Genomic DNA, 27,295 nt, shown 5'->3' on the forward strand with positions numbered 1-27,295 from the left:
TTCCCCACCACTGTTTCATTTAGTTCTCACAAAAGCAGTGTGAGGCAGGAGGGAGGCTCTTGTGACCCACCTTGTATTGATGAGCCACCAAGACTCAGAGAAGCTGAGTGGTTTTCAGAAAGCTGCACACCCAGGGTTTGGCAAAGCTGACACTAGTACGTGGCTCCCCAGACCCTCATCCCAGAGTTCTCTGTCCACTTGGCCATACTGACATATAACATATGGTGTCTGCCTGCAACCAATTTATAATCTTTTTGGATTGTAAACTTTCATACGACTACAAAAAGTTAAATAGTAAGGCAATAACTCAATACACTCCTGGACTGGAGATCTTGGACCTGGTCAAGCAATAGAAAGACTTGTGAAAACTACAAAATCCAGAACCCATGACAGACCAACTGAATCACAATCTCTCTAGGGCTGTGCCTGGGATCTATATTTTTGTTAAAGTTCCATGGGTGATTCTGATATGAAGCCACAACTGAGAACCCCTTCATTACATGACTAATTGTACAATGACTGAAATTCGTCATTTCAGTCCGGATTACTTTTTAATCCAGACAGTGGACACTGGGAGAAGAGAGAAATGGGTGTGGACTGGAGTGCCATGAGGACAGGAGGTCTGAGTAGGGCTTTGAAGGAGGGAAAACTTGGATTGGCAGAGAGAGAAGATGTATTATATTTCAGGACAGTGGGGTAGGAAGGGTGAGACATGTTCAAGGAATTGAATGTTTCTGAGCAGAGGTATGGTCTACAGGAATCGAGATATAAGAATGAGAATCCAGTGGTCAACATAGAGGATGAACAGGAAGGGCATGAGACAGGATGCTTGAGCCCTACCATGAACTCTAACAGTGCTTCTGTCTGTAACTCTTACCTTGGGTGGATTCTATGTTCTGTGATCTTTCTCTGAATCCCAACCCTATGAGCTTGTCCTTCTCTCACAGCCCTTATACTTTTCTGCCACATATTCTTCTTATTCCCCTAGATTTCTGAGTTCCTTGAGGGGTATTGTCTATCTTTCTATCCCCTAGATTGGTGATTTTCAACAACGGGTGATTTTTGCCCCCCAAAGACATTTGGCACTGTCTGGAGATATTTTTGGTTGCCACAACTAGGAGAGGGGGTACTCCTGGCATCTAGGGAGATACTGGTAAATATCCTACAATGCACAGTTATTAAAAGGATTATCCATCTCAAAATGTGAGTAGGTCCAGGGATGAGAAACTCTGCCATAGGTAAAGTGACAAGCACACTTAATTGCTTTATTGGTATATTAAATGTATTAAGTTATTATTTAATATTAGTATTTTTTTTTTTTTTGCAGTACGAGGGCCTCTCACTGTTGGGGCCCCTCCCGTTGCAGAGCACAGGCTCCGGACACGCAGGCTCAGCGGCCATGGCTCACGGGCCCAGCCGCTCCATGGCATGTGGGTTCTTCCCGGACCAGGGCTCGAACCCGTGTCCCCTGCATCAGCAGGCGGACTCTCAACCACTGTGCCACCAGGGAAGCCCTAATATTAGTAATTAAACATTTATTATTTAATAACTCTTTGATGAATAGCTGAACAACCAAATGAATGAAAAAAGGATTTGTGTCCATCAGCTTCCTTTACCTCTCAGGTTTTTTTGTTTCACAGATAGTAAAACTATAAAAACAAAAACTGGGGAGACCAACATAGAATTACTTTTCTTATTGCCACACATAGGCATTAAAAATAAAACTATCAACTACTGTAACAGTTACTTCCTAAAATAAAAGACATTTTAACTATAAAATATAATATCATTAATAATACAAATAAAACAGGAAGCATATTACCAAGAAAGGTCAGTACAGCAGCCAACAGTTGCTGTAGGCTGGTGAAAAGTTCACTTCAGCCAGCCCTGGATCACTGCCCATCAACGTGGGAACCTCTGATATTACAAGCTCCTTGAGGCTAGGGCCCCTGCCATACAGGTAGTCCTCTGGCTCTTAATGCTGGACAGCCCAGTGGCAAGCCCCACCTCTGCTGCCCACCCCTACCTTGTATTCCAGAGAGAGCAAAGTCTCCGTCTTGGAGATCCAGCTCCACTTGTGGACTACACAGCCCTTGTAGTCATTGGTGGTCCCACCTTCCTCATCCAACACCAAGACGTATGGGCAGCTAGGAGAGATACATAAATGAGGAGCTTCCTCCAGGCCCCGGAAGGAAGCCCCCATCACTACAGGCTATAGGCAGGCAGAGCTCTGAGACTCTGCCCCAGCTGGAGGAACTGTGGACTCTTGCAGGTGGCCCTACTTACCCCACCTAACATGGTCTGATGTCCCTTCACACCTGTTGATGCTACTGGGGAGTCTGTTGGGAAGGTCAGATCTGAAGGAGATGGTGGAGGCTCAGGCCTAACCCAAGGGGGAGAGAAATGGAACGTGTGCCCGCAGCCCAGGAGCCTGAGCATATAAGATCTCAGGCACCAAAATGGGAAACAGAACATCTGTCACGTGAAAGTAAGTCAATCCCTCCTAGAACAGTTCCTTAGGAAAATCGGACAAAATCAACATTTGGCTACCAAGAATATGTGCTACCCATGGCCTCTCCTTCACTGCTTCCTAGTATAAAACACTTCTCTCCCCTAAAGAATTCTTCCATGAATCTAGCTAACAGTGAAGATCTTAGTGCTCTGGGGGGAACAAGTGGAGTAGGACTTGAGGAATTTCCCTTCTCATTGGGTACGCCATGAATCCAGCAAGTAAGGGCCTCAAAGCACCTGTGTCCCTACAGGCACTGCTTTGGCCCTGCCACACCGTCTTCCTAGATCTCTGGACACTGCATGGTCCATCTTTTTCCCAGGGGCTCCTACTTTGCACCTCAGTGCCCCACTCTGTCACCCTCAGAGATACTTCCATGGGGCCAAGATTCCCCCAACTGACTCACCGGGCCTTCAGGTTGTAGTGAACGCAGCCCTGGCCTTCAGCATTGAACATGGCCAGGAAGGAGAAGCTGGGTGTGTCATTAAAGAGGCAGGTGATGGCTCTCCCTCTGCAGCACGTGGGGATCTGACACACGGCGATGTTTCCAGAGGGATAGCTGGCAGAAATTGTTAAGTAGAACTAACAGAAAACTCTCAGAGTTCTGTTCTTAGGTGCCTCCGGAAAGCAAGTCTACATGTCGGTGTTTTAGCTGTTTGGTACATCATTCCCAGTCTTCTGCACTTTGCATAAGTAACAACTAAATGACTATGGAACCAACCATGCCCTAGGTGCTTCCCTGTATCCTCTTTCTACCCCTCACAACCACCCTGTGGTAGGTACTATTACCTTCATCTCACAGATGAGTAGGGTTTCCCTGCATGTAAGGGGCTTCCTGGGATGCAGGACTTTCAGGGATAAAACCAGGAAAGTCCAGACAAACCAGGGTAAGTTATTCACCCAACAGATGAGGAATCCAAGGCGCAGAGAAATGATTTGCCTTACATCACACCACAGGAAGTGGCAGAGCCAGTATCTGAACTCTGAGGCCAGAGATATTTCTAATGCTGTTAGGCTGCTTCCCCTTCTTACCAATCTAGAAGAGTAGACAATGTCTCCCTGTTCATTTCAGGGCTCATTCTAATGCAATATAACTGCATCTAAAACAGATATGGTGTGGGCAGCTACTATCCTTTTTGCAGGAATTTCAAAAGTGCCCCAGACAGGAAGAATTTCAGTGATCCTACAATCCCACTCCTGGGCATATATCCAGAGAAAACTATAATTTAAAAAGATACATGCACCGCAATGTTCACTGGAGCACTATTTACGATAGCCAAGACATGGAAGCAACCTACAAGTCCAGCAACAGATGAATGGATAAAGAAAATGTGTTATATACATACACACACACACACACACACACACACACGATGGAATATTACTCAGCCATAAAAAAGAATGAGATAATGACATTTGCAGCAACATATAGGACCTAGAGGTTAACATACTAAGTGAGTAAGTCAGAGACAAAGACAAATATCATATGATATTGCTTATATGTGGAACCCTAAAAAAATGAACTTATTTACAAAACAGAAATAGACCCACACACATAGAAAACAAACTTATGGTTACCAAAGGAGAAAAGTGAGGGGAGGGATAAATTAGGAGTTTGGGATTAATATATACACACTCCTATACGTAAAATAGATAACCAACAGGGACCTACTGTATAGTACAGGGAACTATGTTCAATATTTTATAATAACCTATAATGGAAAAGAATCTGAAAAATAATATATATATATACACATATAACTGAATCACTGTGCTGTATATCTAAAACTAACACAACATTGTAAATCAACTATACTTCAATTTTTTTTACATCTTTATTGATTTAAAAATAAACAAATAAATTATAAAACCAAAAAATAAATAAAATTCATTAGATGGATTTAGCAGCATGCTGGAGCAGTAGAAGAAAAAAAATCAGTGAACTTGAAGACAGAACAATTGAAATTATCCAGGCTGAGGAGCAAAAAGAAGAATGAAGAAAAATGAACAGAACGTAGGAGACCTGTGGGACACCACCAAGGAGACCAATATATGCATAACAGGAGTCCCAGAAGAAATGAGGGGACATAAAGAAATAATGGTTGAAAACTCCCCAACTTTTATGAAAGATATGACTCTATACATTCAAGAAGATCAACAAACTGAAAGTAGGATAAATTCAAAGACAGCCATGCTATTATCGAACTGCAAAAAGACAAAGAAAGAATCTTAAAAGCAGCAAAAGAAGAGACTTGTCATGTACAAGGGATCCTTAATAAGATTAGTGGCCAAGTTCTCATCAGAAACCAAGAAGGCCAGAGGCACTGGGATGAAATATTTAAAAAGCTATCAACCAAGGCTTCTATATTGAGTAAAACTATTCTTCAAAAATGAAGGAGAAATTAAGATTTTTCCAGATTTTCCAACTAAAGCTGAGACAGTTCACCACTAGTACACCTGTCCTACAAAAAATGCTAAAAGGATTCCTTAAGGTTGAAATGAAAAAACACTTGACAGTAACTCAAAGACAAACAAAGGAAAAAGGAACACCAGTAAAGATAACTACATAAGTAAATATAAAATTCAGTATTATTATTTTGTTTATAATTCCTTTTTTCCTATATGATTTGAAAAAACAAATGCATAAAACAATACTTGTAAATGTACATTAATGGCAACGTATATATAAAGAGTTAATTTCTGTTAACAACAAAATAAAGGAGGAGGAATGGAGCTGTATAGGAGCAGAGTCTTACATGCTATTGAGGCTAAGTTGGTCTTAACTCAAACTAATATGTTGTCAAATGTAATTAGTTTCTTCAGGCTGCTGTAACTAAGTACCACAAACTGGGTGACTTGAACAGCAGAAATTTATTCTCTCACAGTCTGGAGTCTAGAAGTCTGAAATCAAGGTGCTGATAGGGCCATATTCTTGGAGGCTCTGGGGAAGAACGCTTCCTTGCCTCTTCCTATTTTTCTAGCAGTTACCAAGAATCTTTAGCATTCCTTGGTTTATAGATGCATCATTCTAACGTCTATCTCAGTCATCACATGGTGTTCTTCCCTCTCTGTGTGTCTGTTTTCCCTTCTTATTAAGGACACCAGTGGATTAGGGCTCATTCTAATCCAATATAACTGCATCTTAATAATTATATCTGCAAAGACCCTATTTCTAAATATGGTCATATCCTGAGGTTCCAGGTAAACATAAATTTTTGTTAGACATTATTCAACCCATTATACCAGGGAAACCAATAAGAAAGTAACTAGAAAGGGTGGAGAAAAGGAAATCAGAGAGCTACCATATAATCCAGCAATCCCACTCTTGGACATATACCCAGAGAAAAACATGGTTCGAAAGGATAAACACACCCCAATTGTTCATTGCAGCACTGTTTACAATAGCCAAGACATGGAAGCAACCTAAATGTCCACTGACAGATGAATGGATAAAGATGTGGTACATATATACAATGGAATATTACTCAGTCATTAAAAAGAGTGAAATAATGTCATTTGCAGCAACATGGATGGACCTAGAGATTATCATACCAAGTGAAGTAAGTAGGACAGGGAAAGACAAATATCATATGATATCACTTATATGCTGTATCCAAAAAGAAAAAATGAAAGAAATGAACTTATTTACAAAACAGAAATAGACTCATAGACTTAGAGAAGGAACTTATGGTTACTGGGGAGAAGGGTGGGAGTTTGGGATTGACATGTACACACTGCTGTATTTAAAATAAAATGCCTTGGGACTACCCTGGTGGCGCAGTAGTTAAGAATCCACCTGCCAATGCAGTGGACACAGGTTTGATCCCTGGTCTGGGAAGATCCCACACACCGCAGAGCAACTAAGCCCATGTGCCACAACTGCTGAGCCTGTGCTCGAGAGCCCACGAGCCACAACTACTGAGCCCACGGGCCACAACTACTGAAGCCCTTGTGCATAGAGCCTGTGCTCTGCAATAAGAGAAGCCACCACAATAAGAAGCCCATGCACCACAACAAAGAGTAGCCCCCACTTGCCACAACTAGAGAAAGCCCGTGCACAGCAACGAAGACCCAATGCAGCCCCCATACATACATACATACATACATACATACATACATACATAAAAATAAAATGCCTTTCCATGAAAAAGAAAGAAAACAAACAGCAAAATGGCAGAATTCAGTCCTCCCATATCATCAATTACTTTAAGCGTAAATGGATTAAACTCTCCAAAGGCAGAGATCTGCCAAATGGATAAAAACAAAACAAAATACATTACTCAACTATATGCTATCTACAAGAGACTCACTTTAGATGCTAAGACACAACTAGGTTGAAAGTGAAATGATGGAAAAGGATATTCCATGCAAATAGTAACCAAAAGAAAGGTGGCTGTATTGATATCAGACAAAATAGACTTTAGTAAAAATTTTTACAAGAGACAAAGAAGGACATTATGTATTGAGAAAAGGGCCAATACCTCAAGAAGATATAACAACTATAGACGTATAAACACCTAACAACAGAGCCCTAAAATATATAAAGCAAAAATGCACAGAATTAGAGGAAGAAATAGTTCTACAATAAGAGAGACTTCACTACCTTACTTTCAATAATGCCTAGAAAAACTAGACAGAAAATCAGAGGACTTGAACAATAGTATAAACCAACTAGAGTTACCAGGCATATACAGAACATTCCACTTGACAACAGGAGAATACACGTTCTTCTCAAGTTCACATGGATTGTTCTCTGGTTTACACAGTATGTTAGGCCACAAAACAAGTCTCAATAAATTTCAAAAAAACTGGAACCATAAAGAGTATATTCTCTGACAACAGAATGAAACTAGAAATCACTGGCAGAAGGAAATTTAGAAAATTCACAGACAGGTGGAAATTAAGCACACACTTTTAAACAACTAATGGATAGAGAATAAATCACAAGGGAAATCAGAAAATACTTTGAGATAAATGAAAACAAAAACACAAAATACCAAAACTTATGGGATCAGGTGAAAGCAGTACTCAGAGAGAAATTTACAGCTATAAATATTCACATTATGACAGTCTCTAGGCCCAATCCATGTTGTTGCAAATGGCATTATTTCACTTGTTTATACAGCCTAGAGATTGTCACACTGAGTGAAGTAAGTCAGACAGAGAAAGACAAATATCATATGATATCACTTATATGTGGAATCTAAAAACATGGTACAAATGAACTTACTTACAAAATAGAAATAGAGTCACAGACGTAGAAAACGAATTTATGTTACTAGGGGGGAAACAGGGTGGGGAGGGACAAACTGGGAGATTGTGATTGACATATACACACTACTATATAAAAAATAGATAACTAATAAGAGCCTACTGTATAGCACAGGGAATTCTTCTCAATACTCTGTAATGACCTATATGGGAAAAGAATCTGAAAAAGAGTGGATATAGTAAATCAATGATACTTCAATTTAAAAAAAGATTAAAAATTTAAAAAACTAAGAGTGGATATATGTATAAGTGATTCACTTTGCTGTACAGCAGAAACTAACAACATTGTAAATCAACTACACGCCAATACAATTTTTAAAATATTCATATTAAAGGAGAAGAAAGATCTCAATTCAATAACCCAAACTTCTACCATAATGAACTATAAAAAGAACAGTAAAGTAAAACTAAAGCTAGCAGAGGAAGGAAATAATAAAGATTAGAGAAAAGAAAAACAAAACAGAGAACAGAAAAAACAATAGAGAGAACTGACAAAACACAAAACTGGTTCTTTGAAAAGATCTGTAAAATTAACAAAACTTTAGCTACACTGACTGAGGGGGAAAAAAAGAAAGGAAGACTCAAATTCCTAAAATCAGAAATGAAAGTGGAGACATTACAACTGACCTTACAGAAATGAAAAAAGATCATAAGAGAATTATATGAAGATCTGTACCTCTACCAGTTAGGCAACCTAGTTGAAAAGGACCAATCTCTAGAAACATGCAAAGCAAAGTTGCAGGATACAACACCAACACATAGAAATAAGTTGTCCTCATGAACATGGGATGTCTTTCCATTCATTTCAGTCCTCTCTACTTCAGCAATATTTTGTAGTTTTCAGTGTACAAGTTTTACACCTCCTTGGTTAAATTTATTCCAAAGTATTTTATCCTTTTTGATGTTATTGTAAATGGTATCATTTCCTTTTGTTTATTACTCTTCTCTTGTAGTTGTTGCTCATATAGCACTTCAGATCATTTGTTCCCGGTGTTCATGGACTGGAAGAATTAATATTGTTAATGGCAATGCTCCCCACAGTGATCTACAGATATTGGGTTGGACAAAAAGTTTGTTTGGGTTTTCCTGTAACATCTTAGGGTCTTTTTGGCCAACCCAATACAATGCAATCCCTATCAATCCCATCAATCTTTTTTGCAGCAATGGAAAACTTGATCCTAAAACTCGTACAGAATTGCAAGGGTACCCAAATAACCAAAATAATCTTGAAGAAAAGAGTAAAGATGAAGGACCCACACTTATTGGTTTCAACACTTACTACAAAGTGATAATAAAACAGTGTGGTACTGGCATAACAGACATATATATCAACAGAACAGAACTGAGAATCCAAAAATAAGCCCATATATCTATGGTCAATTGATTTTCAACAAGGGCGATGAGACCATTCAATGAGGGAAAGAATAGTCTCTTCAACAAATAGTGCTAGGACAATTGGGAACCACATGCAAAAGAATGAAGTTGGACCCTTACTCATACTATATGCAAAGACCAACTGAAAAATGGACCAGAGATCTAGACCTAAGAGCTATAACTATAAAGCTCTTAGAAGAAAACAGAGGAATAAGGAATAGTTTCTTAGATATAAAATCCAAAAATATAGAAAAACTGGACTTCATCAAAATTTAAATCTTTTGTATATCAAAGGATGCTATCAAGAGTATGAAAAGACACATCACAGTACAGGAAAAATATATGTAAATTATATATCTGATAAGGGCCTAGTATCCACAATAAAAAAAGAACTCTCACAACTTAATCAAAAAATGGGCAAAGGACTTGAATACACATTTCTACAAAGAAGATTATACAAAGAAGGCACATGAAAATGCTCCTAATCATTAGCTATTAGGGAAATGCAAGTCAAAACCATGACAAGATATCACTTCACACCCACTAGAATGGCTGGAAATTAAAAACTGGAAAATATCAAGTATAGTCAAGGATGTGGAGAAACTGAAACCCTCACACATTGCTGGTGGGAATGTAAAATGGTGCAGCTACTTTGGAAAACATTCTGAATGTTTTCATAATAAGTTAATAAGTTAAATATAGAATTATCATATGACCCAGTAATTCCACTCCTAGGTATAGACCGAAAAGAAATGAAAACAGTGTGCAAATAAAAACTTCTCCAAGAATGTTCATAGCAGCATTATTCACACTAGCCAAATGGTGGGAGCAATCTAATGTCCATAAATGAAAGAATGGATTTTAAAAAGTGGTATATCCATACAATAGAATATTAGTCAGCCACGAAAAGGAAGGAAATTCTGACACATGCTACAACATGTATGAATCTTGAAAACATTATGTTAAGTGAAGGAAGCCAGGCATAAAAGGCCACATACTGTAAGATTCCATTTATATGAGATGTCCAGAATAGGCAAATCCATAGAGACAAAAAAACAGATTGGTGGTTGCCCCTGGGGGTAGGCGGAAATGAGGAGTGACCAATTAATGGGTATACGGTTTTCTTTTGTGGTGAACTCAATAGAGGAGTTGGTTGCACAACACTGTAAATGTGCTAAATGCCACTAAATTGTACACATTAAAAGGACTGACTTTATGTCATGTGAATTTCACCCCAATCAAAAAAACAAAAGGAGGGAATTCCATGGAGGTCCAGTGGTTAGGACTCTGTGCTCCCACTGCCAAGGGCTGGCGTTCAATCCCTGGTGGGGGAACTGGGAGAACTGATGCATATTACAACATGGAAGAACCTCGAAAACATTATGCTAAGTGAAAGAAGCCAGATAAAAAGACCACATACTGTGTGACTCCATTTATATGCAATGTCTGGAATAGGGAAATGCATAGAGACAGAAAGGAGATGAGCAGTTGCCAAGGACTGTGGGGGAGGGGAAATGGGGAGTGACTGCTTATTAGGTACAGGGTTTCCTTCTGAGGTGATGAAAAAGTGCTGGAAACTAGATAGTGGTGATGGTTGTACAACACTATGAATGCCACTGAATTGTACACTTCAAAATGCTTAAAACAGTAAATGTTACGTGCATTTTACATATTAAAAAAAAATGTGCACCTCACACAGCAGTTCTGAGTGCTCAACAAATCCCTAAAGGAACAGCACTTAGCACAGTACTGGGCACATAGTGATTACGGTTTGTTTTTAATGTGGTGAGTTTGTATCTTTGTATGAAAAAAGGACTTGAGGGAAGTTTGACAGGAGACTCAGCCATTGAGGAGAGAGATCCAAGGAGATGCTGACAGCCCAAATGAAAGGGATGCCAGGATGGTTCTGGGGTCTGACACTGACCAGTGCAAACCCACCGGGGCTTGGAGCTTTTTGGCAATCCAAGGGCAGACACATCACTTCTACCTGAAAGTTTGGCCCAGCAGTCTCCACGAAGACAGAATTAGCTGCTGAGTCCAGGGTTCTGTGGAACCCATGAGGGAGGGAAGTGTCTCCCAAACATTTTCTGTACTCCAGAGGGATCCAACACCTGCATGTGTGTTTTGGCCATTTGATCATGGTAACACAGATGCTGTCCTTCAAGATCACTGGGTCCAACTTTCTCACCTTATAATGGAGAGAAGTGAGGCCCAGAGAGATGGAATGGCTTGTTCAGGGTCACCAAGAAGAACTGGGCCTAGAATCCAGGGCTCTTGGGACTTCCACAGCAGAAATACATTAACGACCAAGATCACTGGGGTCTGAGTCAAGCGCACCAGCATCGATGGCCTGAGGTCTGGGGTGGTCCCAGCAGGGGGTCCTTGGGATTCTGTGGCAGGGGAGGGAACATGGATCCCAGCAGGCTGGTCTGCAGTACCTTGATCCCCTGATCTACACTTGTCCACCCCTCTCTGGTCCTGCCAATAGCAACCTAGTTCACGGACACAGTTTCACGAGTTCAGGGTGATGGTCCCATTCAATGCAGTGTGGAGGAAGAAAAGCGGGGGGAGGGAGCCCCATGACCCCTGTGAGCAGCAGCTGCCTGGGAAGGTGTGTGCTGAGTTCAATGCACAAGGTGTCCTGGAAGCAGGGCTGAGCAGACAGTAATGAATGCACTCATTTATGGTCAGAGAAACCATAGGACTCCTTTGACAGGCACTGCAATTCTGAATTCCCAGTTCAGTGGAGAGGAGGCCAAAGGAAGCGAGGGGGGGCCATGGCCAGGAAGGCCTGCTGGGCCGCCTGTTGAGACAGCTCAGAGAGCCACCTCCCTCTAAGGTAAAGTGGTACATTCACTCCATTCCATTAATCATTGCATATAATACTCGATAAACATCTGTGAATGAAGAAAGCAACCTGACTCCATTCATGCTAAAATATGCGTAACTCTCATCCTTTACCCTGCACGTTAGAAATCTTAGTTTTCCTCAGTCTAGGGTTCTTGGTCCATGGACAAGCTTTGAAGGTCTGCAGACCCCCTGCAATCACAGGAAATGTTTTAAATGCATGTGTATCAGTTCATATTTCTGGGAAGAGGGTCTGTAGCTTTCACCAGATTCTCAACGAGAAAATGTGTCCCCTTGTGCCACTCACACACCCCGAGGTTGGGACCCAGCTGCCCATATTCTCATGAATACCGACAGACCTCAGTTGCAGAGCAACCCGAGCATGTGCCAGGTGTGGTATCTGCAGTGCGGGTTAGACTCCAAATACAGGGATCTTGGGGGCAAAGTATGCAAGAACCACAGGGCTTACCCATTGAGCCTGAGACAGAAGGACAAAGACCACCCCCCCAGGATGGAGGGTCTCCTATCACCTTCCCTCAGCTAGAGATGAATGTTCTGTGTCTCCAACCTCTTCCCACCTGGGAGAGCCTCGAAGGCAGGGACTGCTGCTGCACCCCCAGCCCGCACTGACACGTGATCACAGATAGTCGGGTTCAGTACATACTGGTTGATCAGGACTGAATTTGAGGCTTGACTCTTGGTACTTCTCTGACCTGAACAAACTCTTAATATCCCAGAGGACCCATCACCAGACTTCTCTGACCAAATGAAAAGCCAAAGGAAACACTCTGGCTTTGTCAAAGCCTGGAGTTCTCTGGGTCGAGCTGCTGGGGAGGAAGGGAAGCACCAAATAAAAGGATACTAAATGAAGGAGGACCCATCATAGAAGGTGTAATGCAACTTGATGGCCTTCTTGGGTGCCTTCCATTCCTGAGAAGGCCGGTCCAAGTGAAGATGATGGGCAGGAGGTTGGTGAGGGGTGGGAGTGGAAGTCTGAGCACCTGGAGGGTGCGGATGGTGGGAGCATGGGGTCTGAGCGTCCCCTTTGGGGGTCGACATTAGATGAGGGGGCATCTTTGCCCTGTAGTTGTGTAAGATCATGGGGTAGAAGATATTCCTCCTTTTCCAAGAGACCCTTTCGGCTTCTCTGCAGGGAAGGAGACCAACATATTTTCTAGCCACTTGCCTCTCACTCACCAGGCTCTTTACAGCCCCTCCCCAGCTCCCGAGACTCCCATTCCATTTCCCTGTCCCCAAAGTATCTGTCCCTACCCCAACCCCTCATCCAACAAAAACAGGTAATGTTTTTAGGAAGAACTGGGAAGGTCCCCATACCCCTTTGAGACCGGCCCTGGCCTGATTTCCACCTTTTGCACAGGGGTGGGGACCCATGCAGTGGAGCTGTGTGTGGAATGGGGTGGCAGAGCTGGAGGCTTTGATCACCTCCCAATCCTGAGCTTACAAAGGAAGACAGCTTCGTTCTGGAATGTCACAGTAAGGAGCAAACTGGGTGGCTGCCCTCTATGCATATTCTACAGCTGCAATGACAGTGGCCTGGGAGCCCCAGGACACATATATACTTAGATGTGACTAGGTTTGAAATCATTTATGGCCCATGGTCCAGGCCTTTGGAGAAATGCAGATTCACTTGCTAGGACTTGTGGGACCCACAAAATCATAAATACCATTAATCACCCAGGTCAGTGTTTTTTGTTTTGAGAGCCGTTCCTTTTTTTCTAAGAGAACACCTGATAAATTATGTCAAGAAATAAATATTCTTAACTGTAAGGGTGCGTAAACTTTAAGAAGCCATGCAAAGGGGTCTCACTGGTGAGGAGGCAAAGAACATTGCCCTGGAACAGGCCCATTGAGCTGTGGGACCTCAGACAATGCCTTACCATGTGCTTGAGGTACCTCAGTTTCCTCATCTGTAAAACGGGCATAAACCTGCCTTCCTCATAAGGTCATATTAGGACTGAAAAGGACTGTGAATGTGGAAGGACTAGGGACGTGTGTGTGAGGGACGACTACCACCCTGTCACTGTGGCTGGGGGCACTGGGTAGCCAACATGTCCGTGATCCCCCTCCACACACACACAGGCCATGCCCTCCTCTCCCATACACCCCCAACCACTAAGGTGCTCACATAAGGCGACACATCTCCTGCAGCTTCTCCTGGGCTTCAGGGCAGGGGTCGCTGAACTCGAAAACCTCAGAGGCAGAGGTTCCTGCTCCTCGTTGTGGGGATGTCAAGATTACTTCTTCCAAATTTTTGGGTTTGCCTGTAGTTGGAGATGAAGAGGTTAGGGAGGGTTTTAGAAAATGGTTTCTCAAGACGTCATGTTCACCTGCGGTGAGGGGGCGGGGAGAGCAGGAGAGCTGCATCCCTTGAGAATCAAAATAACTGTGGGAATCATTTATGCTTCCAGGGACAAGAATCCCCAGCAGGTCACTTATGAAACAGAGGCGGCACTCTGTGAGTCAACCGAGTGTGTGTCAGGAACACTCATGCAGAGTGGTGAATTCAGCCACATTTCCCCAAGGGCGGCCTAGTCCTGGGTGGAGAGAGCACACACATGGCTGTGGTGGCTGCAGAAGGGACTCCCTTGTGACACTTCTGACTTAAGACAAAAAGTCCCAATTCCATCTCAATGGCTCAATGGCTCAAGGGCTTCAACACTTCTCTGATGCTGGCTTATCTTGGCCTTTGGCAGAGGGCAGAGTGTATCAACTGAGACTCAAGACTGTGATGTTTTGGGGGGTTTTGTGTGTGTTTGTGGTAAAATACGTATAACAAAAATTTACCAACTTAATTTTTAAGAGGCAAGTTCAGTGGTATTAAATTCACAGTGTTGTGCAACCGTTATCACCATCTATTCCCGTAACTCTTTTTATCTTATAAAACTGAAACTCTGTAACAATACCCCCCCATTCTCCCCTACCCCCAGCCCCTGGCAACTGCCAATCTACTTTCTATCTTTATGATTTTGACTACTCTAAGTACCTCCTATAAGTGGAATCATACAGTATTTGTCTTTTTTGTGACTGGCTTGTTTCATGTAGCATAATGTCCTCATGTTTCACCCATGTTATAACATATTGCAGAATTCCCTTCCTTTTTAAGGCTATATAATATTCCATTATAGGTATAGACCAAATCTTTCTTTTCAATTTTTTAAAATATTTATTTATCTGGCTGTGCCAGGTCTTAGTTGTGGCACTCGGGATCTTCACTGCAGCATGTGGGATCTTATAGTTGTGGCATGCGGCATCTTTTAGTTGAGTTTTATATGTTGAACCATGCTTGCATTCTAGGAATAAATCCTGTTTAGTGTCATGTTGTCTAATCCTTTTATTATGCTGCCGAATTCTGTTTGCTAATATTTTGCTAAGGATTTTTGCATCAATGTTCATCAGGTATATTGGTCTGTAGTCTTCTTCTAGTGTCTTTGGCTCCAATATCAGGGCAATATTGGCCTCACAGAATGAGGTGGGAAGTGTTCCCTCTTCAAGTTTGGGGAAAAATTTTACAACGATTGGCATTAATTCTTCTTTAAATGTTTGGTAGAATTCATCATTGAAGTTATCAGGTCCAGGGATTTTCTTTGTTGGGAGATTTTTGATAACTGATTCAGTCTCTTACTATTTATAGGTCAAGTTCAAATTTTCTATTTCTTCATGATTTAGTCTAAGCAGGCTTTGTGTTTTAGGAATCTGTCCACTTCATGTAGGTCATCCAATGTGTTCGCACACAGTTAGTTGTGCACAGTACTCTCGGATAATCCCTTTTATTTCTGTAGAGTCAGTAGCTGTGTCCCATTTTCAATTCTGATTTTAGGAATTTGAGTCTCCTTTCTTTTTTTCTTAGTCCATCTAGCTAAAGATTTGTCAATTGTGTTGATCTTTCTGAAGCATCAACTTTTGGTTTCATTGATTTTCTGTTGTTTTTATATTCTCTATTTAGTTTCTCTCTGCTCTAACCTTTATTTCCTTCCTTCTCTAGCTTTGGGTTTAAAGTTCCTTAAGTTGGAAAGTTAGGTTCTTTACTTGAGATCTTTCTTGCCTTTTAATATAAGCATTAATAGCTATAAATTTTCCCCTTAGCACTGCTCTCATTGTACCCCATAAGTTTTGGTATGCTGTTTTCATTTTTTTTTTTTTTTTTTGTGGTACACGGGCCTCTCCTGTTGTGGAGCACAGGCTCCGGACACGCAGGCTCAACAGCCATGGCTTATGGGCCCAGCCGCTCTGCGGCATGTGGGATCTTCCTGGACCGGGGCACGAACCTGTGTCCCCTGCATCGGCAGGCGGACTCTCAACCACTGAGCCACCAGGGAAGCACCGAGATTAATTCTAATTACTCACCATTTTCATTGTCACTTCAAGCTTTGTATCATCTGTGACTGTGATCAGTATAAATTAATGTGACGAAACCACCAAGTGAGATTACATCACAGCAGAGAAGTATGTTTAATTTGAGTCTCTTAATCTAATTCACCACATTAACACATTATAAAGGAGAAAATTATATTTTAACACAAATAAATGTAGAAATAAAGTTTGATAAAGTTATTCACATTTTCTTTTGTGTTCAGATAAAAAGTATCTTCTTAGTAAATCAGGAAAGTAATTCCTTGACTGGATAAAGAATATCTTCTGAGAAATGACAGCAAGCATCATAATCAATGTACAGCATGTGGGATCTTCCGGGACCGGGGCACGAACCCGTGTCCCCTGCATCGGCAGGCGGACTCTCAACCACTGTGCCACCAGGGAAGCCCGCTGTTTTCATTTTCATTTGTCTCTAGTATTTTATAGTTTTCCTTGTAATTTCTTCTTTGATCCATTGATTAAGTGTGTGTTATTTAATTTCCACAATTTTGTAAACATTCCAGTTTTCCTTCTCTTACTGATTTCTAACTTCATCCCATTGTGGTAAGATAAGATACTTTGAATGAAATCTATTTCTTTTAATCTACTGAGACTTAATTTGTGGCCCAACATATGACCTATCCTAGAAATGTCCCATGTACACTTGAAAAGAATGTGCACTGTTTTGTTGTTTTGTGTTCTGCATGTGTCTGTTAGATCTGGTTGATTTATTGTGTTGTTTTTTATTTTCTTACTTCTGTCTGTTATTCTATCCATTATTGGGAGTGGGTTATTGATGTCTCCCACTATTACTGTAGAACTACTTGTCTTCAGCTGGTCAGGTTTTGCTTCATATATTTTGATGGCCTGTCATTAGGTGCATAAATGTTTATAACTGTTGTATCTTCTTACTGTATTGAAATTTTATTATTATAGAATGTCCTTCTTTGTCTCTTGTAATCTTTTTAAATTTAAAGTCTATTTTATCTGATATTAGTAATAGTCACCCCTGCTCTCCTTTGGTTACTATTTGCATGGAATATCTTTTTCCATATTTTCACATTCAAACCCACTTGTGTCTCTGGATCTCAAGTGAGTCTCTTATAGCATATAGTTGGATCATGAGATTCTATTCATTCTCCCAATCTCTGCCTTTTGATTAGAAAATTTAGCCAGTTTACATTTAAAGGAATTACTGATAAGGAGGGACTTGCTTCTGTTACTGTGTTTTTTATTTTCTATATGCCTTATTAGAGCTTTTTGTTCTTCATACCCTGCATCACTGTCATTTGTTTTAATTTTTTGTAGCAAAATTTTTAAATTTCTCATTTCCTTTTCTGTATATTGTAGTTATTTTCTTTGTGGTTACCATGGGGATTACATTTAACATCCTAAGGTTATCACATTCTAATTTGAATTTTACCAGCTTAACTTCAATAACGTACAAAAACTCTCCTCCTTACAGCATCATCCCCATCACTGTCAGTTGTTAATGTCCTAAAAATTACATCTTCTTATATCATATGTTCCAAAACATAAATGAACAATTCTTTTAAATGCATTAATCTTTCAAATTATGTAGAAACTAAGATTTGGAGCTACAAACCAAAGTTAACAGTAATACTGGCTTTTACACTAATTTTTTCTTTAAATATATTAGTCTCTTAAATCATGTAGAAAAACAAAAAGTGCAGTTACAAACTGCTGTTACAATAATACTAGCTTTTATTCTTCCCTATGTATTACCTTTGTTGAGGTCTTTATTTCTCCATATAGCTTTGTGGTTCTGTCTAGTGTCTTTTCATTTCACCTTGCAGGACTCCCTCAAGCACTTCCTGTAGCACAGATTTAGTTGTCATGAACTGCCTCAGGTTTTGTATGTCTTAATGTCTTGCTCAGTTTTGAAGCACAGTTTTCCTGAATTCAGGATTGATTCTTAGCTGACAGGTTTTTTCTTTAAGCATTTTGAATATATTTGCCCTGTACTTTGTATCCTCCAAATTCTGATGAGAAACCTGCTAATGATCTTATTGAAATTCATTGTATGTGAGGATTCACTTCTCTCTTACTGCTTTCAAGATTCTCTTTTTGTCTTTGTCTTTTGAAAGTTCGATGATTAATGTGTCTTGGCGTGGGTTTCTCTGAGGTCATCTTTCTGGGAGTCTGCTGAGCTTCTCTGACATTTATGTTCATGTCTTACATCAAATTTGGGAAAATTTCAGCCATTATTTCTTTAAATATTCTCTTTGCCTCTTCTGATCTCTCTTCCTCTTCTGGGACTCCCACATGCATATGCCACTTGATGGTGTCCCACAGTTCCCTTAGGCTCTGTTCATTTTTCTTTAATCTTTTTTCTTTCTGTTCTTCAGACTCAATAATTTCCACTGTCCTGTCTTCGAGCTGATTCTTTCTTCTGCCTGCTCAAATCTGTGGTGGCAATGTTTTGTGCTTATTTCCGTTATTTTCACAGTTATCCCCCACGGCAAGTCTTAGGTGGTATGAGGATATGACGACATAAAATTGTGGAGGTGATCATCCATGGCTGAATTTCCAGAAGCATCTATTCAGGTCCTGCCTGCTTCCGAGTCTCTGTTGCCTACTCAGCTGGAGCCACATGCTCTCCTTTGATATATGCAGGCTCATCTTCACCTTGGACTCAAAAATAAAATGAGTCTTCAGGCCAGGGGCATTGCTTAGGCTCCAACTGAGCCCTGAAGGCCTCAGAATGGAGTCTTTCTCACTGTCAGCCAAGCCTCGAGGTTTCTGGTTGGTGCTTGGGTACCATGTCTGGTATCTGTCACCTTCAGTGGTTCCTGGTCCCTTTCCTGACTCCTCCAGCCATGAGACCAGAGACTTGACCCTGAGGCCCACCTACCTGCTGGCTGACCTCCTGGAATATCTGCTGGCCTGAGCATCCATTTCTGGCCTGCCCCTAGTTGCTTTGGGTCCCCAAGTGTGACAACCAGGAACCACTGTTGACAGATTTCTCTCAATTCTCTGCCTGTAAAGTTGGGCTATGCTCCAGAAGTAGCTGTTGTCTGCTCAGGGAGTAGGTCCAACTCCTGGAGCCTGTCTGCTCCAAGTCTGCACGACCCTAGAACTGCAAAGGGGGCCAGCTGGCAAGGTGTGACAGCACGTGTACATGGAACAGATAGCAGAGGTCCCAAACCCAAAGTGACTTAAAACCACAACGACTCCACAATACGTTCTTTAAGCTAGGGCAGCACTTTGGAGTGAAAGTGGGTATAATTAATAGTTATGCCAGGACAACAGCATAAACTGGGACTTTCCTGGGCAAGCTAGGACACACGGTTATTTATAAACTATTAGGGAAGGTTAACCACCCATCCTAGCACACGTGTGTGAGAATAATTTCTAAACAATATCAGAAACCTATAAGAAATGCAGCAGCGTTGAACATCCTAGTGAGAATGATGCAACATCATGGGGTAATCACATCCTCGGGTGGCAGAGGAAAACAGCCACACAGACAAAAAGACCAACAGACATCTGCAACTTTTGTTTTGGAACAACCTTACTCAAGGCATCACCCCTGAGGTCATTAGGAAGAAAAAAATCATGAAATCACTGGGTGTCCTGAGGATACTTTGTTTCCCCTCAAAGTGACTGCACTGATTTAGGGCCAGCTCAGGAGGACATATGATAAACCAGAAGCTTATAAAGAGGGATGCTGGAAGTGATGCTCACAGTGACAGAAAATGTGTCATGAGAGGTAAAGGAACAGGGGAAACAAGAGTCTGAGGATGTCACCTCCATCAGGGAAGGTGTTCCTTGTCTTAAAATCCACACGTGTACCCACAGCATTCAGAACAGTGACTGGGGCTTCCCTGGTGGCGTAGTGGTTGAGAGTCCGCCTGCCGATGCAGGGGACACGGGTTCGTGCCCCGGTCCGGGAAGATCCCACATGCCGCGGAGCGGCTGGGTCCGTGAGCCATGGCCGCTGAGCTTGCACGTCCGTAGCCTGTGCTCCACAACGGGAGAGGCCACAACAGTGAGAGGCCCGCGTACCAAAAAAAAAAAAAAAAAAAACCAGTGACTGACAACTAGCAATTGTTCAATAAACATTTGTTCACTGACTGAAAGGCTACAGGATCAACTTGATATGGAGAGTGAGGCCTGGAAGAAGGCAAATCTCATAGCAATCCGAGGTGGGCTCAGGAATAAAATCCAAGCTTCTCAACTTCTAGCCTTACCTCCAGTGTCTGTGGGAATCACTGGACAGTCTTTGAGCATCCCAAACTTCTGTTGATCCTCCCACCACCACTTTGCGAATACAATCCCTCCCCTACCCCACCACTCTACCTCCACAGCCTGGGGGGGTCCTGGAAGTTCCATGAGAGAAAGTTCCTTCTCTGCCCTCTCCAGCCTCAACTCATCTCTCCTCCAAGCTCTGGCTGCACACTCACTGCTACCCTGTTTGGTCTCACCTGCCACCAGTTCTTTCCTTTAAGCCTTTCCTTCTGCTCTGTGTTTTCTGCAGTAGAATAGAAATGGCCTCTATGTCTGTTTTCTGCTCACATAAACTGACCCAGTTGGGGACACATGGTTAGGCTTGGTATCCAGATACGTCCGTTCAGGTACTGGTTCCCCCACTTGCTGGGTGAGTATGGGTAACACAGGTCTCTCTCTAAGAAGAGGGGGTGAGTATGGGATAACATAGGAGGTGGAAGATGTGGGTTTGCTAGGGGTGTTGCCCCAGGTGAGAGGAACCGCATTAACAGAAATGGAGTGCTTGTAAACATTCAAACGATGAGACTGCAAAGTGGAGTGACTGGATTGAGATATGTCACCTTTTATGGGACAGAATATGTCAATAGCTGCTGGGTCTCCAGCCAGGGCAGCTATATATCCCTCCTATCAGAAAACCAAATCAAATCATCTCATCAACCTACACAGGAAATCTTCTATCCCCCTCCCCATCCCACCTCCACCACCAAAGATAGGTCAAAAGGTCTTGCTGGGAATCACTGTTACCTGTTTTCTTCTTGACTTCCCTTGCGGTTGAGAGGGAAAAGCTCAGACAGCCAGTAGAGGACTCGTAGACAGGCTGGTAAGGTGAGTTCACTCCCATGGCTGGGATGTTTCTGGAGGAATCTGGAGTGGAACAGATGGGATTCTGCTTTCAATTTTTTTATTTTAATTTTTTAATCAAAAGTATAATAATGAAGTTTTTGTCCTAGTTGTATGGCAGACCAGATATTCTAAAGTGCCCTGTTGTTACAAAACAACCAATTTCTGGAAGAAAAAGATTTTTTAATGCTGGAGAAGGCTCAGAGCAATTAAGAGAAATCTTTAAAGTTCTCTTCTATGGTGTCCTCCCTGCCCCACACTCAATATCTCTCAAGAATGAGGGGTGGGGGTGGTGGTGGGATGAACTGGGAGATTGTGATTGACATAGTTACACTAATATGTATAAAAATAGATAACTAATAAGAACGTGCTGTGTAAAAAATAAATAAATAAAATAAAATTCCAGAATGAAATGACACCAGAGCAGGGAGCAAGGAAGAGAAAGCAACCACAGGTGACGTTACTCTAGGGATAAATGCAGATGTAACTGCTGCACTAGGTGAAGAGAATAAACACTGGGCTGTAGCTAGAAGGACATTTCGAGTCATCTGTTTCCCCTGATCCAAAGCCACAGAGATCAGATGCTTCTTCAACAATAGATTAGTCTCTTGCAGGATCACATTGTCTTGTGTAAAATCACCTGATACCTGACCGCTTAAGAATTTAAATTTAGCACCCCTTTACGTGTGGAAAATCTTGATCATTCTTCTATAAACCTCATCAAGTCATTTGCTTATTCTCCCCCCAAATACAGTCATTTCACTAGTTGGGCATGAAAATGTTAGGAAATGTTAAGCCATTCATCACGGCTCATTCAAACTCATAAAGAAAATGGCAAACCTGACCTCCTAAATAGACAAAAACTACACCCAGAGACTGCACCCTGCATGATGCAAGCTCAGAAACAATCACCTTCACTGGTGAAGTTAGGACCACATGAAAAGAACTAATAATAGCCAATGCTGGGAAAGATGGAATAAAACCAGTCAACCCCGCGGGTGTAGAGAAAATTCATCAAGAAAGTAATGTTTAGCAAGAACTATATACATGTTGAGACCCTCTGCCCAATAATCTCTCTGCTGGGAGGTTAATCTTAATAACCAACACAAGAGTGATAAGAAGCAATGTGCATGAAGCTGTGTATTACAATGTATATTATACTAATAACAAGAAACCTGGAAACCTAAGCATTCAGTTAATTATGGAACATGAACATTAGGAGGACTCTACACTCACTCAGAATGACAATTGTTAAAAGTATATAGCCATGTTGGAAAAGACTGTATCTGTTAAGTAAAGGAAACTGAAAAATAGAAAAATTGCAGTATTCTTAGGAAAACACAGACACACAGACACACACACACACACACACACACACACACACACACCCAGAGGGAGGAACCACAAAGGGAACTGCAAAAGTGAAAAATAGTTATCACATAAAAATGGCAAGATTATCTGTTTTCTTTTTTGTTGTTTTATTTAATAATATTGCCATCAACTAAAAATCAAGTAACAGTCCAGTTTTCTTTCCAGACAAGCCAGGACTAGGAGGTATTGGACAGGAGAAAAGACAGGAAGTAATTTTATTACTGAGGAAATACTACCGTAGCAATGGGTATATTCTGGTTACAGCTTTCAAGGAATACCACTCCAGACTCAGTAACAACTTGGGTCTACCTCAGCAGTTAGATGGTTCGGAAAAGCAAAATTCATGCAAAACAGATCAACACGAGTTTGAATCTTCTTTTTAAAGCCCTGGGAAACCTATCTAATTCAAGTCCTTCTAGGGTGAATGCTTTTCCAAAAGAAACGGATCGCTCCTTCATTTATATTTTGTTATCTAGATTTTCTTTTCAAACTCTTGGCTTGTTTAAAGAGAGGAACATCAGGAATAGATGTGTCAACAAGTAAGAGAGATTTCCTGAGGAGTGTGATGGAGGACAGGCTTGCTCAGCACTCTACTGATGCAGCCCGGACAAACACATCACTGAGAGGCTCTCTGCAGTCTCCTCTACTAGGTTAACCACAAACCGTGAGAGATGCAGGAAGCCACTGTATCACAGGTGAAAGCCTATGACCTTCCAAGATGCTTAAACACCTTCTGAGGTAGAGCGCTAATGGGGACGACGACTTCCTTTTCAAGGTGAGAGAACACAATGTTCAGGTAGGAGAGCACCACTCGCAGGTTTGAGGGTGGGTGGTTGGGCTGGGGCTACCAGGACCCGTCCCATGGACTCGCCTGCCCACACAACAGACCATCAGGCAGCTGCCCCCCAAATGAGGTGGAGCTCCAAGCCCTATATGGAGTGCAGGGCGCAGAACTCCGTGTCTGCTGACAACCAAATAGAGCATAATCAGAGGACCTGTGTTATCAGAGCACAGCTGATCCTGAACATAATGCGCAGAGTACCTTCCCTTAAAACAGAGACCCCCCCACCCACTTCATGGTAAATAGTGGGAGGATGCTTGATTGGGACTTTATGTTAGAAAAGGAAACCAAAGTTTATCAAGATAACCTTCTCTATCTTGTATTTAACAAAAATCCATTGATATCGTAAGCATATACTAACTCTTATAAGAAATAAAAATGACTGTTTTTTTCAGGTGGTGTGATTTTCCTTTTCGCCTGAATGGCTATATGACAGCAATAAAACATGAGTCCCTTCATGTCTGCCTTTTGCAGAAATATCCAAATTTTTACTGTTAACCCTTTGATAACCAAGTCGTCCTTTCTCCATGGAGTAGTCACCCTAGATGACTCTCCTGTCCTCAGCAGTTAACTAGTTTTCCTCCACCGCATTGCTAATGAGTGGCTTCGTGTGGGCACCCAGAAGCTCTCCAACATCATTTTCATTGACTTCACGAAATCCCACATTTTTTTCCCCTAGCACTACAATTTTACTATACAATTTATTTTCCCTGTGTATATGTACATCATCATCAGGTGTTTAACCTCTGACCACCAAGGGAAGCCTGACACACATTCAGAGGACAGGGAGAGACACTAAAAAGGATGGATTTTATAGGTTAGGGCAAATGGCTATGGGCTATAAATTTTTTATGCTTCGCATGAAGTCTCCTAACAGTGAGGACTTTCAGGCATTCAAAATGAATACCTGTATATCCACCAAGCTTAAGAGATACAACAGTACAGATATGACTGAATTGCTGTCTTCCAGATCCCAGATGTTCTCCTTCCCGCTAGCAGAGATCACTTCCTCTAACTCTGCATCTGTTATTCCCATTCAGCTTTTGTACTTATACTTTGTATAACGTACCCATAAGCAATGTTATAATTTTGTTATTTTAAACTTTAAATAGTATTATACCAAATGTATCCTTCTATAGTTTTTTTTTTTTTTTTTTTTTCAACGCTTATAAGCAATGTTATAATTTTGTTATTTTAAACTTTAAATAGTATTATACCAAATGTATCCTTCTATAGTTTTTTTTTTTTTTTTTTGCTCAACGCTATTTTTTTAGTTTATCTATGTTGATATGTGTGCTTCAGTGCGTGATTCATTTTCACTTCTCATTATGCTCCATCATCGAAATAGACTGTAATTTATCTTTGTCCTGTTGATGGACATTTAGGTCGTTTCCATTTTTTTTCCATCCCAAACAATTCTACAGTAAACATTCTGGTATGACTTCTTGCACTTGTGTGTGTTTGTCTAGGGCAGTGCAACTCTCAAGTGCGGCCTGTGGACTGGTATGAATCCACACCAGACCATGACCAGCTGAGTACAAAAACTGAGAATAAACATTTAGAAGACTATGTAACAATCTGATGTTGTTGTTGTGACGTGATCATGTTTTTAAGAGGGGTGATCCACAAGAGACTGCAGATTTTACAAAGTGGTCCTTCATTGCAGAGTCTGAGAATCACAGCTCTAGGGAACGACCCAGAGAGAAACTGCTGGGTTGTAAGATGCTAGAGCATCTCCCACCTTGCAGACACCACCAAGCTGTTCTCCACAGGAACTGCACCTGCAATTCACCTGCAGCGTTCAAGAATACCTGTTGCTTCACAGCCACCTCAACTCCTGGAAATGTCAAACGTTTAAGCTGGGGACTTGACCTTTCCATTGCACTCTAGTTGGTATTGTTTGACCTTTCGCCTAAGAGCTGATGCTCAGGGACCCACCTTTCCCCATCTGTCCGACACTGCAAGCACTTCTCCCAATGGTGCCGATGAGGTATTCGAGAGCCATCTCCTTGGCTCTGAGGTGGAGGAGCTGGCTGGCCTCCACGAAGCGCCTTGTAATGTCCAGGGGGTTGGCACCTACTAAAGGAATCATCAAAGGCAACTACTCATTTTCCTCCAGCATGGGGCTAATGCTTCTATAAAAGGACCTCCATAAACAGCCCAGGAAGTAAGGGGGAGTGATCTATTCCTAGGGTGAGCAAGTATGAGGGGGCTCCTAATGAGAGGGCCTCGAGCTCCCAAGACCTGTCAGGTGGCACTTTGCTCTCTGCCCCCTTGCCCTTCTCTCTTCCCACCCGGAGGCCTGGGGACTGACGCTATCTGTGTATTTAAAATAACACAGAATTCAGAAGGCTCCATCACTGATGAAACTCTGGGTCCCTGATCTTGGGATGACACCCTCATTGTGGAGAGACCCCGGTTCTCACGACTCTCCTGGTTCTGGCTCTGCTTGGCTCTGTCTTGCTACCCACCAACTGGCCCTCCCGATTTACCCCCACCTCCTGGGTGCTGCCTCTCTCTACCTCAGCATCATTTCCACAAACTCCCCCTTTCAATACCTCACACTGTTCTCATGGCCAACCTCTCAATCTGGGTTCAGCAAAGCTGGAGGGATGGGAGGACAAAATGGAGAACGGAGAGGGGTGAAAGGATGATTCTTGGGGGTGGTCTCAGGAAGGAGCTGAGTTGCAAAGCGGACCCTTGGCTGCCACCTTTTCACGGCACATTCTTGTAGACCTGTCTGGGGTGGGTGCAGTGGACGCATACACACATGCCCAGGCCAGACCCTTCCAGGCCCAGAAAAATAAGCCAGGATCCGGTAAGCCAGACTTCGCTGACTTACTGGACACGGACTCCAGCATGGCCTTCATCTTCAGGGTGAGGAGCTCGGTCAGCAGGTGGATAGACTGCCTCTGGAACCTGTGCAGGGTCTCCTGGCTGGATGGCCCCCGTTGGCCGTGGGTGGGAGAATGCGTGGAGAATTTGGCCGGCCCAGTGGAAGTGGGCAGCATCGGCAGTGGTAGCGCTGGCGGGGGTGGCTTGTTCTGGACAGGGGCCTGCACAGGGGCCGGTTCCATAAGCACCACGGGCGGGGCTCCAATGCTGATCTCCAGGCCCAGGATCTCAGAAGGGGTAGGGATCATGCGGTCAGTGATCAGCTCCTCCCAGGTGAACTCAAAGATGTTTCTGATGCCATTGGGTACAGAAATGCCTGCGCTCTGGCAGACGATGAGCAGCCTGGAGATGCGGGCCAGCAGCTTGGGGGCCGTGGTGGCGTATTGCTGGTATAGTTCTCGGTTAGTCTTGATGTCATTCATGGTCCTAGAGCACGCATACTACTAGGTAATACTGTCCATCTCAGACAAGAAGGACCTTCAGCTGTGAGGAGGCAGACACCCTGAGAGCTGAATGAGAGCCAAAGTTCTCACCTAAGGTGAGGCCTTGAGGACAGATGGAATGGAAGTGCTGAAATGGCCCTTACAGGTCATTGAGCCAGGGCATCCTATGCGGGAGGATAAATAATTGGTCGCTCTCTCCCACAAAGGGATGCCCCCCCATCACCCCACTTCCCTTCCTGGGGATGCATCAGAGACCACGTTAGTGAGTCACTTTGGGAGGCC

General features: G+C 42.4%; 1 protein-coding gene across 1 annotated transcript in view; it reads right to left on the minus strand.

Moving 5' to 3' along the window:
• Positions 1–26,992, minus strand: part of CUNH3orf20 (chromosome unknown C3orf20 homolog) — a 98,938-nt gene extending 71,946 nt beyond the window's left edge. The window contains exons 1-7 of the mRNA XM_007461583.1: positions 26,518–26,992; positions 25,614–25,754; positions 21,368–21,487; positions 14,148–14,283; positions 12,864–13,148; positions 2,916–3,068; positions 2,027–2,147 (exon numbers count right to left, since the gene is read on the minus strand). Of these exons, the coding sequence (XP_007461645.1) occupies positions 2,027–2,147; positions 2,916–3,068; positions 12,864–13,148; positions 14,148–14,283; positions 21,368–21,487; positions 25,614–25,754; positions 26,518–26,992 (1,431 nt within the window). The remainder of the gene's footprint in view (positions 1–2,026; positions 2,148–2,915; positions 3,069–12,863; positions 13,149–14,147; positions 14,284–21,367; positions 21,488–25,613; positions 25,755–26,517) is intronic.
• Between the last annotated feature and the right edge of the window lie 303 nt (positions 26,993–27,295).

This window comes from Lipotes vexillifer, unplaced genomic scaffold (genome assembly GCF_000442215.2).
Source record: "Lipotes vexillifer unplaced genomic scaffold, Lipotes_vexillifer_v1.1 scaffold889, whole genome shotgun sequence".
Taxonomy (NCBI): Eukaryota; Metazoa; Chordata; class Mammalia; order Artiodactyla; family Lipotidae; genus Lipotes; species Lipotes vexillifer.